The sequence below is a fragment of the Aspergillus multicolor genome, assembly GCF_047715735.1.
Source record: "Aspergillus multicolor strain CBS 133.54 unplaced genomic scaffold BDW74scaffold_2, whole genome shotgun sequence".
NCBI classification, from domain to species: Eukaryota; Fungi; Ascomycota; class Eurotiomycetes; order Eurotiales; family Aspergillaceae; genus Aspergillus; species Aspergillus multicolor.
Genome location: NW_027395953.1, coordinates 2,211,055 through 2,224,468, shown reverse-complemented (window position 1 = coordinate 2,224,468; position 13,414 = coordinate 2,211,055). Strand labels below are relative to the sequence as shown.

At 50.5% G+C, this 13,414-nt stretch overlaps 3 protein-coding genes across 3 annotated transcripts; 1 reads left to right on the top strand and 2 right to left on the bottom strand.

The window, feature by feature from the left end:
* Positions 1–1,552: 1,552 nt before the first annotated feature.
* On the bottom strand, positions 1,553–4,847 carry BDW74DRAFT_165452 (uncharacterized protein; the record flags this gene model as incomplete). Its single annotated transcript, XM_073726418.1, has 5 exons — positions 1,553–1,605; positions 1,725–1,896; positions 1,989–2,616; positions 3,377–4,337; positions 4,406–4,847. 5 exons carry the CDS (start codon positions 4,845–4,847, stop codon positions 1,553–1,555), a joined length of 2,256 nt encoding a protein of 751 aa, XP_073589128.1.
* A 1,287-nt stretch (positions 4,848–6,134) lies between these two features.
* Positions 6,135–7,787, top strand: BDW74DRAFT_173860 (uncharacterized protein; the record flags this gene model as incomplete). The annotated part of the gene is made up of 1 exon (XM_073727891.1): positions 6,135–7,787. The coding sequence occupies one exon, from the start codon at positions 6,135–6,137 to the stop codon at positions 7,785–7,787; it is 1,653 nt and encodes a 550-aa protein (XP_073589127.1).
* Positions 7,788–8,076: 289 nt separating this feature from the next.
* On the bottom strand, positions 8,077–13,245 carry BDW74DRAFT_186412 (uncharacterized protein; the record flags this gene model as incomplete). Its single annotated transcript, XM_073731260.1, has 9 exons — positions 8,077–9,121; positions 9,190–10,232; positions 10,266–10,313; positions 10,364–11,305; positions 11,360–12,326; positions 12,442–12,561; positions 12,609–12,798; positions 12,853–13,156; positions 13,211–13,245. The coding sequence occupies 9 exons, from the start codon at positions 13,243–13,245 to the stop codon at positions 8,244–8,246; spliced, it is 4,527 nt and encodes a 1,508-aa protein (XP_073589126.1). The 3' UTR covers positions 8,077–8,243.
* Between the last annotated feature and the right edge of the window lie 169 nt (positions 13,246–13,414).

Below are 13,414 nucleotides of genomic sequence, written 5' to 3'. Positions count from 1 at the left end.
GTTCAGCAGATTATTGTTTAATGAGAATCAGATGGAGTCACACAGAAGAGAAACCGCAAATCAAGACGCCAACTGCGAAAATGCTGATTCTTCTATCTTCCTATTTGGAGTCAGGACGAGATAAATCGCTCCCCATGACATAATGGCGCTCCTGAAATCCGCGTCATTGCTTGCTGTTATCCACACAGCGTCAGAGAATGCAATGCAATGTAACCGGGGCCTCTAGGTGCCGACGGCGCCTTCGTGATCCCTTTCACCGGCAGTTATGCCCTTTCACTGGTCGTTAACTCGTCAGGCCTTCGGGGAAGGGAAGCTAGGGCGCCGGAACCAATCTAGTGTCTATTCATGGGGAAGACGACTGCTTTCGTGTTACCCCCTACCGAACAACAATGCTACATGGACCGTGCGTCTGCTTTGCTTTCAGTGGCCAGGACCGGTTTTGTGGTCAGGGCTAGCCGGCGTTCAAGATCTGCTGAGGAGCTGGACTGATGAGCTTCCAGACATGGAAGGGATGAAGCAGGTGGCGCAGGGCGAGTATCGGGCAATTTCGAGTCGGAAGGTTGGCAAGCGGATTTTGGGAACTAGACTGGTTGTTGGGATGGCCAGAACTACCGACGGTAGGCTTACTCTTGTCTGCCTACAGCGATGATTCTTCCAAGTCCCAAGTCCCGAATGCCGATTGCTCAGGTGGCCAGTGTGCACATGCAGCTGCGAGTAATTTGCATCAGGACTAGCACATGTCTCATGCGCTGGAGCTATACTTATCTGTCTCGCTGCAGGAGGTATCATAGCCCAAGTGCTAGACCATCGGCACTTGTATGGTGCCTAGCCTACCTTGAGATTTAACGTCCGCAGATTACTACCCTACCTCACTCAATGCGCCATTCAATTGACGATCTTCATAGAACAAGCAGAAGACTGTTGCCCTTCTGACACCTTGTCCCTGACTCTGTCTGCTGTGTCTTGCACAGGGTACAACAGGCTATTAACGGTTTGGGTTGTACAAGTGATTCCTGGAATGTCCCTATGAGATTTGGGTTGGAGACATCGAGCACAACCGTTTTCCTTCCCAACGGCGAAGATACAGTAGACAGGGGATGATGGCCTTGGAGAGAGATGACCTCGGAGTCGTTGTAGATGCTTATCTCTTGCCGACTACCGAAGGTTACGTGGGAAGTATGTGCTTTCGAGTAGGGAGGTGATGTAGCTTCTAATCTGACCTCGCCGTCTCCTGGTACCTCATCATTCTATGAAGCAGCACGTGCTATACGACTTAAGATGAATTCAATAACCCGGTTAACAAGGAACGCCATGCATTCTTCATCGTACTACTTCATTATCAACGGATCATGACACTTTTATTGAGAAGAAGGGAACTCGTGAGGCAAGAGTATGATAAGGAGTCATCTAATTCGCCTAGACAGACAAGACAGGCCGAACTAGACCGGCTGGCTGAAACAGCGTCGTAAATCCCGATTGAAGCAAAGAAATAAACCCCGAAGAATAATATGAATTGTATGGTACGGCGAAGAAAATGGAGGAAAAAGAGAATCTAGGTGGCCCTCTTGGCGAATTCGACGCGCAGAATAAGGTGGCGGTAACCGACTGAATGAGAAGAAAGAAGTCAGCGTCGGAGCGTATTTTGATATGATGGAGATGGAAATAAGGTGGGAGATGAGAATGAAGGCAAATGTCAGAGCAGGGGCAGGGGGTGGGAAACGCACATCCGTCCATTTTGTCGCAGGCACGTGCGGCGTCGCTCCGGTCCGCAAAGCTGATGAAGGCAAAGCCCTTGGCCCTCTGGGTTTCCCTGTCCCTGGCCAGGAAGACTCTGGTGACACGACCGAAGCGCTCGAACAGATCCCGGAGTTCTTGTTCCTCGGCGAGTTCGGAGACCTGGAGCGAGCAAGCCGTTAGCATCACACCCACACTTGCATTGCACAAGGCAAAACCACGAGAATGAGAAAGAGGGGAAAGAGAGAACATACGTTCGTAACTCTGAGCGTCGCCAGATCATCCTTCTCATACTTGCCAGCCATCCGCTCACCACCACCAGCAGCACCCTTCCGCAGATGAGGCGGCACATAGCTACCACCCCCAGCACCAAGACCACCCGCCGCGTCCTCCTCACCCCCAGCACCGCCCTCGCCACCCGCAGCACCACCCTCATCGACCGGCGCCATGGTATCCTTAAACGGACAGCGGGCAGTAAAGTGCTCGCCCGAACAAATCCGACACTTGACCTTCTTATCCTTAAGCTGGTCCTTGATGCTCCCCTTCTCGCCGCCGTTCTTCTCGGCCTCGGCAGCCTGCGCCTTCCAGTTAACCGAGGGTCTGAAGACGATGTTCTCGCCGACGGAGGTGGTGTCGAACGAGGGGCCCGCGGCGTGACCCTTCTCGAGCCCGAACTTCGCCCATGTCTTGCGCTCCGCGACCTGGGGATTCACGTGTTCGCGGACGACGGTTGTTTTGATGCGGCGGGTGACTTTGACTTTCTTGCCTTCGTCGTTGAAGCGGTAGGAGATTACGGTCTTTGTGCCGTCTTTGTTGGTTGTGACTTGTTGGGCGGGGAGGGCAGAGGGGTCGTCGAATTCTTCGTCGTCGGCCCAGTCGGCCCTGTTCAGGCAGAGTTAGATTTTTTGAGTCCCGTAATATTTTTGCAGCTTCGGCGGATGTTTATCTGAGGTTCGTGAAGAGATACGTACTTTGCTGGTCGGGACATTGTGGCTGTTTGTGTGTGTAGGTTCGTGTATGAAAGATTCTGGATTTCTGAAAGCTGATTCTCCGTTGTGGATTTGTTCGCCGGGTGTGCTGTGGCGCCTGTGGCGGTGCGGATGATAAGTCACGTGATATGCATGAGGTATACCTACACCTCACTTACTTCGAGATTTCGAGGAAAATGGAATATGGCCGACAATAACGGTTTATGAACCTGGAGCTAGAGAGAGATTAATGGTTGAAAGTACATATTACTAACATAGATGGTATGCAGCCTGCAAGAAAAAAGTAGTACACAGCTGGACGTAGCGAGATAAGTACAAAGTATGCATGTCGTCTCGCTTCAATTGATCGAGTCGATGGAAGATTCTATTTTGTTACCATAAAGTAAGGACGTATCTAGCCTGCTTCCCCGCAGCCAGGTCCTACAAGTAGGAATGAAGTTAATGCATGACGTTGATTATGATATCTATCTATAAACTATATATACATCCCTTGACCGACCCAGCCCAATAACAATGATAAAATAGCAAATTACCTCCCAAAAAGTTTAATTTCAATAGGCCTCAAACAGAGATACGTAAATCCAGCAAATGCAAAGCCCAATTCAAATCCTATATCGCCGCCACCAGCGTGCTTAGCGATTGGACCCACGAACCATGGTTGACTCATTCCAACGACCATGCCAGCAACACCGAACGCAAATGCGAAAGCGGCGGCAATACCGACTGGGAGTTTGTTAGGCTTGTCGTAGTTCTCGATGGCATAACCGGAGAAGCCGCGTTTGAACACGCAGTGATCCGTGATGGCGATCGCGGAGTAAATGGCCAGCCAGTAAGCGATGAAATTCATAAAGTTCTCCAGCACGGTTTCAAAGTGGGAGTAACCCGGGATTGCGATAGCTATTGAGATACCGGTGCCAAGGACAGTCCAGATGAAGCGAGGGACGCGTTGGGCATAGCGGCTGAGGACTTGGACGGTGAGGGCGACGGAGTAAAGGTTCGGGCAGTTGTTTGCAACAATCGAGAGGGCGAGGATGACGAGGCAAAAGTCGCCAAAGCCTCCGAGTGGTTCGAGAACAGCGGCGATGAGGCCACCATTTCCGGACGCACTGTAGCCCAAAGCGTATTTGCTGCCCTCGATCTCGGTCGCGGTCATCACAGCAACACCGAGCATTTCAACGAAGAGAAGAGGAATGATCAGTCCAAGCCAGGTCGAGAAGAAGATCTTGCGCTTGCTGCGGTTGGCAGGCTGGTACACGGTATAATCAGCCGCGTAGCTAGTCCAGCCCGTGGCGTAGCCGTAGACCGCTGAGCCAAAGGAGAGAACGTTGCCCATCTCGGACGTTCCGGCCTTCATAGGGATGTTTATGAAATCCCCAGAGTGTGCAAAAGTGCCCAAGACGATCATGAACACAATGAAGGTAGGAATCCAACTCCAGTACTCATAAAGATGAACCACTTTATAGCCCGCGAACGTGATCAAAAGCGTGCAGATGGCAATGATCAGGATAGCAGCGAAGCCAGGTACATCGTCATTGACCGCATGGAGCAATTGAGCGCCTACAATGGTGTTGGCGGCAGACCAACCCATACATGCGAGGATATTCAAGACAGCGACTGCAGGAGAGAGTTATGAATGAGTCCCCGCCGCACGGTATCAACGATGGTGGGCTTGAAATACTCACATCCTTTAGTGGCATACCATCCAAACCAGAACCTTGAGAACACCATCTGACGCAGCCCGAACGGACCGAAGCAAGAGAAGAAGCAGACGGTCATAATACCAAGGAGGTTGAAGAACAGGACTGTCAGGATGGCGTCAACGAAGCCAAGGTTATAGATAGATTTTCCAAGGACACCAATGGCAAAGGAACTGACGACCATGTTGGCCGCCAGCCACATGCTGCCAATGTTGAAGACGGAAGTATCCGTCTGTTCCGCAGCGGGAACGCGTTCAATGCCACGCTGTTCGATGTTGAGCTTTCCGGCTAGACGCTGAATCTTCGCGTAAAGGGAGTTGCCATAGGTGAAGGTCTCGCCTGGCACAGCGCCATCACTGCTGTTATCCGCCGTTGACTGAGCTACTGGAGGGTTCTTCTCCAGGTCGAAATCGTGAGCTCCAGCCATTGTGGTAGGAGAGACTGTTGTTGAGAGGATATGTCGTTCGATCAAGGTATAATCACGAAACGAGACAAGGAAGTCTGTTGAAAGGGAAGCAACGCCCCTTTGGCTGGGTTGAGGTTCACATTTTTTTTTCTTTTCTTGTCTGTGACGGGGGGCGAGCTCTGTATATGTAGGTGGACCTGAAGATAATTCTTCACACACACAAACGCGCACAATCAGTTATTATTATCGTCCGGCCCACCCGGGGACCAGCCCTCGCGATGAAATGTGGTCATTTCCGGAAAAGACGGAGGCGATATCTCTGGTATGGATACGGCGCGACCAAGAAGAGATTGTCGCGTGGGTATTTCTGGGTCTCGAAACACGCGACTGTCAAGCGAGTCAAGCTTCCCGGAGCCATAAACCAATAGCTGGGCGCGTGAAACCGTGAAAACGGGCGAATTGAGCTGCCGAGTGGAACCAGGGCGACGATTGACGAGGCGCAGATAAGAAATCTGCTAGTGATAGGCACTTGCCACTTGATAAGCAACGAAGATACCGAGATATCGTCCACGATGACAGCTGCCTTCTGGAAGTCGGCCATGTCCGTTGACGTCGGAATCCGCGATCCTTCGTTCGTCGGGCGCCCCTTTCTCGCAGTTTCCCCCAGACTTTCGGAGCTTGGCTACGACCGCAGCACCGCTAGGCAACTTGGCTTTTTGGTCCCCACCTAGAGATAAGAAGCGGGTTAGTGGCGATAAAATATATTATTCCGTAGTACGGGCAAGACCACTCACCTGCCCCTGAGCAGGCGGGGAAGCAGGGCGCGCGGGGGTTCAATCCGTAGGCGAAACTTGGAGTCCTGAGTGATAGCGCTGTGCAGAGACGACATTTTCAGTAAATAGAGGAATCAAAATGAAGGATGATTCGAAGCAAGACCTAGTCTTCTCTGAAGGTGATTTGGTAGGAGAGGAGAGAAGGGAGAAAGAGTACGATGGGGCGACACCTGACTTGTACCTTCCCAGGCTGTCCAGCAGTCACCTGTAGGACACTCACCATTATCGGTCTGGACCTCAATCTACGCCTGATATCTATGGATTGCTCAGTTCCAGCCAAACACAGACCTGCTTTGTTCGCTGCTTTAGCGCAACAGATAATGCATGGTTACCAGCCTCTATAGATCTCGCTCATTTTATACAAGGTTTGCCAAATCTAATCTCCCTCCTTGCCTTTTCGCAGCGATACGTACTGATACCACTTTTCGAGCAGGATCGTATCCTCGAGCAAGACAAATGGCAAGAACACAAAAGGATGGATGATAAAGAAAATCCACGGCTGCTAAAAATAAGACACGGCAACGATAAAGCTTGCGTGAACCTCACTGAATGGTTGGACCGTATCAAGCGATCACCGAAATTCGTCTTCAGCCAGCTGTATGAGCAACAGGAATCATACGTGGATGTGATCCGCTCCCTGCAGTCCAAGCTGTCAGAGTACAAGTCACGCATCCGCTATTTAGAACACCATCCGAACAAGACCCATATCTCGCAGCTGGAGAACAAGTTGGCCAAGCGGGAAGAACGACTGCAGATGTTCGGGCTGCGCAATACCGAAATGAGTAACCAACTTGCAACACAGAACCAGGAGCAGGAGGCATACAAGGATCAGATTACGGCGCTCAAGGCCAGGCTATCTGCCTCAGAAGAGCGAACACGAGAGTACAGCACACGCATTGGTAATTTGGACGCTGAGCTCGCAACTCATGAGCAGGCTCACAAGGTCAATCAACGGCTGATCGCGGAATGGAAGTCACGCGCCCAGAAATACGAGAGCATTATCGCCGAGCTGGAAGCCCAGAAGGAGACAATCCGAAAGCAGGGTAAGCGGATCGCCGAATTGCTCAATGCACTAGCAACTACGACACAGCGGCAGGATGAAGAAGTTGCAGGTCTAAACGCCCAACTAGAAACAGAGAAACAGCAGCAAATTGCATACACGGGTCGATACGTGGCACTGAGTTCCGAACTCGAAGAAGAGAAAATGCAGCATGAAACATCTAAATGTCAGATTGCGAAGTTGAGCGACAAAGTGGCCGCACAGACGCGACAGCTAGAAGTGTACAAGGATCGATTTGCGGAGCTTGAGAACAGACTGACAGCGCAGACCATACTCCACGACGGAAACACATCAGAAGCGTCATATCGTTCTTTCACGGAGACGACGCAAACTAAAGCCCTACCTGACCCACCGCTGCTGAGCGATCAAGACCATCCTTCTGTAGCGAATTGGAAATACCTCATGGAAATGAAGTTTCACGAAAATGCTGACCACTTCGATTCACCAGCCGCTCGCCTAGCATACCTCATCAGCCGAACAACGAAAGAAGTCCAAGACCAGCTAGTGGACCGGTTACGGAGCAAGGTTTTGAAGCCGATAACTGACGTCCGAGATGCGCTCGAGTTCTTAGAAATGGTCTATCATCAACCGGAGCTGGGCACAACAGATGTCGAGGATTTCCGGATGCCCGACGAGAACCTAGGCAATTACTGGGAGTACTTCAGAGCATTCATCTGGAACGCCGTCAGAAATGAACTCCCCGAAGCAGAATGGCCCCAAAATCTCCATGAATTCTTGCGATTAAGAGGCGTAAGGAACGTCGACCCCTTTTTTATGTATCCTGAAGAAAGCTCACCCAAGGATCTCGCCAAGGAAATCTACCTGGGCATACTGCGGCAGGGACAGTACGAGGACATTGTTCTTGGTGATCCTGTGGAAGAGCAGGTTGACACCGATGTTCCTGACTCTCTGGGACAGGAATCCAACATCAGTATCGATGACTCTCTCAAGGGAAATCACTCAGAAGACGAGGTAGAGCATCCGGACCGACCAAGACCGGATTCAGTCGTCGAATCGACATGCTCGATTGTCGACATTGTTCAGGCTCGAGGCGTACAGTGGTCTTGAGAGCCATTGATTTTCTTGAAGAAAGTGAAGCGCCGATGTGGACTGTGACCATGGAACGAGTTCTGAGAGTTTGGAAACGGCTAATGGAGCAGGCGATGACCTTGTATACTTACATATTATTGTCAGGATGCTACCGTACACCTATTACGGATATGGGTGACTGCTGTTTGTATACTGAGGACTTGTTGAGACTCTCCCCTCTCTTCTTTGATGCGGTGACTTGGCGGTCTGGCCTCATTTGCTGACTTATCCGGTTTGTATACACTAACATTATCTCTGAATGGCGATAGGCCAGTGCGCTTGTATAAAGATATTATCCATCGAGTTCTATCACCTATAGTTCATGCAGTTGTACGCCAGACAGTGCGACAGGAAAAGAGCAAAAATACATTGCACTGACATTCTTCCAGACCTCCAACCTAACTACCATAGCCCAAAGAAAGAAAAAAAAGATCATTAAATAATATACGGCTCCAAATCCCCACAATCCTCCTCAACATCAAACCTCTCCACCTTATAATCCAGCTGCCCGACGCCCCGATCCGCCGGCACATCGACGACATCATCTGACCGCACCCAGCCCCCGAAATCCTTCTCGCTGGAGATATAGAAGCCTACGGGCATGGAGACAGCGCCTTCGACGCCGCGGACGGCTTCGCACTGCGGGATCCACGCTGCGCCTTCGAGTTGGAAACCGCCTTCGTTGTGCGTGGTATCGGCTTTCGAGGCTGAGGCTGAGGGTGAGTTCGAAGGCGTGGCTTCACCGAGAAGGACGCGCGATGAGCGGATTTGCGAGCCGATGAGGACGTGCATTTGAGTGCTGGCTTGATTTTTTTCTCCGTTGTTTAATTCTGAGAGTTTAGACGTAGAGGAGGACGGGAAAAAGCGCACCTCCCTTGTGCTCGCGGTCTCGGGGAGAAAGATCCTCTCCCTAGGGACGAGGACAGGCTCCACCGACTCAAGTTCGCCACGCGACGGGAATAGCCTAATCCTGAAGACGACGAGGTTTTGCGCACTGATTGTGAAGTACAGTTCTGTGGGCGCCCAGGTAAACGTGAAGGGGAGCTGATGAGACACTGGCAGGGAGTGGAAGTGGCCCAGTTCAATCTTCGTCCTGTAGATCTGCGTTGGAGGGGCGCGGGTTGTCTTGCGCGAGGAGAGCCTGTGTGTAGTGACGAAGAGGGAAAGATGGAGAGGGATCAAGTTCCCCCTGGGAGCTGGATCTGTTCTCTTGCGCTTTTTCTCCGGTATGGGTTTCCTTCGAACCTCGAGGATGGCGATATGGAGGTACTCGCCGCATGGTGAGAAGTGGCATTTTGTTATTATTTGGCGCGCTATGGAGCGTTAGTACCCCCAAAGACGTTTAAGGGACGCATATGCCGGTAGGTGTAGATGGACTTACTAAATGTGGTCGTAGGTCTCAGCTTCCTCTTAAACCACGTCTTTTCCTCAAACGCGGCAAAGAGCACGTTTCCTGGACTCATGGGCCAAATGATGAGTGGCTTGTGAGGATGCAAAACTGGAGGCGAGTCGTAGAGCAAAAGGTCTATTGGCCTTGATAGTTGGAATATGCATGTTAATCCGGTGTCAGATATGCTGAAGACCTTAAGTGAAGCCTCGAGGCCTGACTTGGTTTGTTTGCGGAAGTGCCTTCGAGAGCGAGGATATACGTTGCCATCGGAACCATCGTCAGAATCGGCGATCGGGACATAGGCGTCGTCACCATCAGAGTCATCATCCAAGAATCCGCGGAGGAAACGAGAATGGGGCGTCGCTCCTAGTCCGTCGGAGCCGGAGCCTGCGTCAGATTCACTGTCGTCACTGGCCGAGGGCACACCGTCAGTATCAGAGCCAGAATCAGAGCTGCTAGAGCTGTCTATGTAGCCTTTGAAGAATATGATGGCATTCTCATCCCCGACTGCTTCTTCAACATCAGTGGACCCTTCGCTCCAGGTCTCATCTCCGGAGCTCCAGTCAATCCCCGTCTTAGTTGATGGTAGAGACGTGTCGCTTTTATCTGAGCTGGACGAAGCTTCGTCAGTATTGTCCACATCCGAGTCGTTGCTATCATTTGCCCCTTCCTTCTCCCACTCAGTGAAGAGCTTTCCTATGTCGTCGAGGACTGGATTGTCAGTCAAGTTATTGAGACCCTCTTCGCCGGGGATAGGCGCCCTTCTCCGGCTTATCGTCACCAGGTGTTTGCCTTGGGTCAGAAACTCTTCGAAATATGCCGGGAACGCGGGTTTCAGACCATCGCCAACATGTATCTTCTGAAAGAGGCCGTTCGCATCTCTCAGATGCAACTGAGAGCCAATACGAAGACCACGAGCATCATAGTCAAATGCTACTGGCTTTGCTCTGCCAGATCTTCCAATACTATGCGGGTCTCCGTCTTTGATGAACAGGTTCCAGTTTGCATCTTCCTCGTTAATCTCGAGTGTTTGTCTTTGTTGCAATCTAGGTTTTTCAGAATCAAACAACTTCCAAGTCTCGCATAGAAAGTAAAGAATTGGTGCAACACGATGCCTGGAAGAGTTAGCCTTTAAATAAGGAGGGTCTCAAGGGTTGGTACCGACTGAAACTGGACCAGGTAGACGACTTTACCACATGCCGAATACCCTTCGTAGCAGGTTTGAATGGTGCGTATGCCATCATGATCACCAGTACAGAGCGAGAAGCCAGAGAACCTACTCTTCATGTTCGACATGAAATTATTGGTTCCCAAGGTACCAAAAATGCAACGATCAATTTGGCCTGCGTAACGTGCCATCTCACAGGAAGGGTTCTCGCAGCATCCGCAAACCAAAAGATAAGCCCACTCATGAATAAATACCCGGTAATCCTGGGAAAAATGCATAGTAGGGTCCCGCAATGCCAACCTAACAAACCAGTGCGGAAAAGCTCTCCTGATAAACTTCGAAGTACTAGGCTTGCTATTGAATGTGAATTTGCCAAACTGCGAATCCACAAAGAGATGTTGGATCTGGAGGAGGGTTTGGAAGTTCGAAGAACGCAAGAAGGTTGATATCTTATCCGTAAGACTGGAGGATGGCAAAACGTCCTCTAGATGTAGGTGCCAGTACTTGGCTGCATACCTGAGGAATGCATCTTTATCTGGCGAATAGCCACCCGCTGTCTTCCAGACTCCGTCAACCTTCTCCAAGAGGCTGCTATATCTGGGCTGTGAGAGATATAGAAGACACGCATCAGCCAGAATGGAGGGGCCAATGTAAGGATTCTCAACGTCCCCGTCACCTTCGGTCAGAACGTTGGGATTGTTTCTAATGAACTCCTTCACAGTGGAATGGAACAACCGATATCGCTTTTCAGTGTCAGAGGGGCCCTTTTCTTCTACTATAAGCGGCGAGAGAAGTTTCTGTATGAGCTTCGGACGCGGTCTCCTCCGTTCTATATCGTTCGTTGACTGGGCTGCAGGATTTCGAATAACCCCCATGGCATCGCTTAGCTCACCGGGAGACAACAAACGCCGGGAAAAGCAAATAATCGAGAATATCTTGCTGTTGTTCAGTGAGCGCCAATATTTGAGTTCGCACACCCTGGATAGAACTCACCTAGCTAGATTTCGATGTGCTACTGGAATGCGTCTGAATTGGCGACAATAGTACTCGTTGATGTCCTTGGGGAGAGAATGCTCAATGAGATCCTCAATATCTGCAACACATTCGGCCTCTTCACTGATACTGTGTATCATATAGTGAGCCCAAAGAAAGTTACCACCCGCTTTCTCTTTCAACAGTTTGAACCAGTGCTCTCTTTCTTCCACGACTGTATCAATGTCGTCCAGTTCTTGCTCCAATTCTCGCATGCCTTTTTCGAAGAGGAGACGAATGTCGCTCTCGTTCTGGTCAACCAAATGGATCCTTGGGTACCCCTCCATAGTCTTCAGGATCGGGTTATGTGCTTGGCTAGACAACCACAGTCTCACGGATGATCCAGGATGCGTCGTGACAAGAGAGATAAGCGAATCCAGGGTATCTCGGGCTGTCACCCATCGCCGTTCAGAGAGCTCTTCGTCAAGCCCATCAATAAAAAGAAATGTCCTAGAAAGAGACGGAGAAGACGTAATGGCTCTCATCATGTCCATCACATTTTGAACTGAGGCGCCTAGGGTTTCTGTAAGAGACAAAATCTTGTCTGACACGTCTTTGGTGGATTTTCTGAGACTCTCAAGCAACTGGCCGGTCATGACTCGTAACAAATCAATAGTAGAACATTCCTGGTCAAATCTGAAAAAGTGAAAGGCGATTGCAGCGGTCGGATCTGCATCCTGTATGTGCCGGATGACTCGCGAGCAAAGAATTGACTTGCCCGTGCCAGGATCCCCACTCATCCAGATGATTGGGGACTGAGAGTCTTTCCCAGACCAATCGAGAAATTTGGGTGTTTGGAAGAGCCACTCCGAAGTCCCGGGTATATGGCTTGCTTTATTGATGCTGTGGCGGCGATGGTTTGCTTCCAGGATGTCTTGGAAGATACTTCGAACGCTTAGCCACTGCTTCACACGGTCGTATAGATAGACTGGAAAGGCAGTTAGTACTCGTAGTTAAGCATAAGAAATAATTCTTACCTTTCCGATCTTCTTCCTCTTGCCTGCGGTGGTGTGCGTTTGCATCCCGCTCTATCTGCGCTCGACCCTTTTCCAGCATGTCCGCCCGGTCCCCAATCTCCTCTGAATCCTTCTTCAGGTCAGACACTATAGAGCCGATTTTTTTCGTGCTAAACGGCCCAGCGGATTTGAATAACATGTTGATAACTGCATACGTTCAGCTTCGCCACAAAACCTGTTGAACGATTGCTTACTGCTCCGTTCGCACTCCTTCCGTACCCGGGCCCAGAATCGGAGCACATTGATATACGACCGGCACAGCAGAGTCTGCATGGAGGTGTCCTTATAGAGCTCATCAAAGTAGTTGATTCGCTCAAGGTGGAACGTCAGATCTTGAACTTGTTGCTTGATGGTTTCAAACAAGTTGCCAAAGCGATCTGCACACTTGATGAAACAATTAGTGTACAATAGAAGGAGAAATCAAGGTTGGCTCCTTACATCGACAATGATTTTGAGCGACCCCCAAACGAGAGCTGCTGGAGACGGATTCGTCTGGCACATCGTATCCAATATGCCATAGTACCCTTTCAGAGCGGCCACCATCGGCTTCACTATCCGATTGAAGACGCGCATGGGCGTTCTCTTCGAAATTCTATCCTCTGTTGCCACGACAAACTTCTGCATTTCTTCGGCGTTAATCGCACCGCATGTTATCATACTGTCAAATATCATTTTCTTCGAGTTTTTCTTGTCCGGCAACGATGCGAGGTAGGCCGAGAATGCCCGTTCGAACGTGGTAGGGCTAGAGAAAAGAAAGTTAGTATGCATAGTCGAGCTTCCGAAAGGTGTGGCTCACGCATTGCTGCTTCCCGCTGCCCGTGGTTTCTCCATTGTTTCTGCTCCCTGGCGCAAATCAATCTCATGCGCACCGAAGAATGGGTCGATGAAGAGCCTCAGATGATGAGCTCACGGACCCCACGAAGAATTTGTCATTCATCATTGTGTACGACTTGAGGGTGACGCGGAGCGGGGTCGAGGTGCAGAAGACAGTAATCTTCAG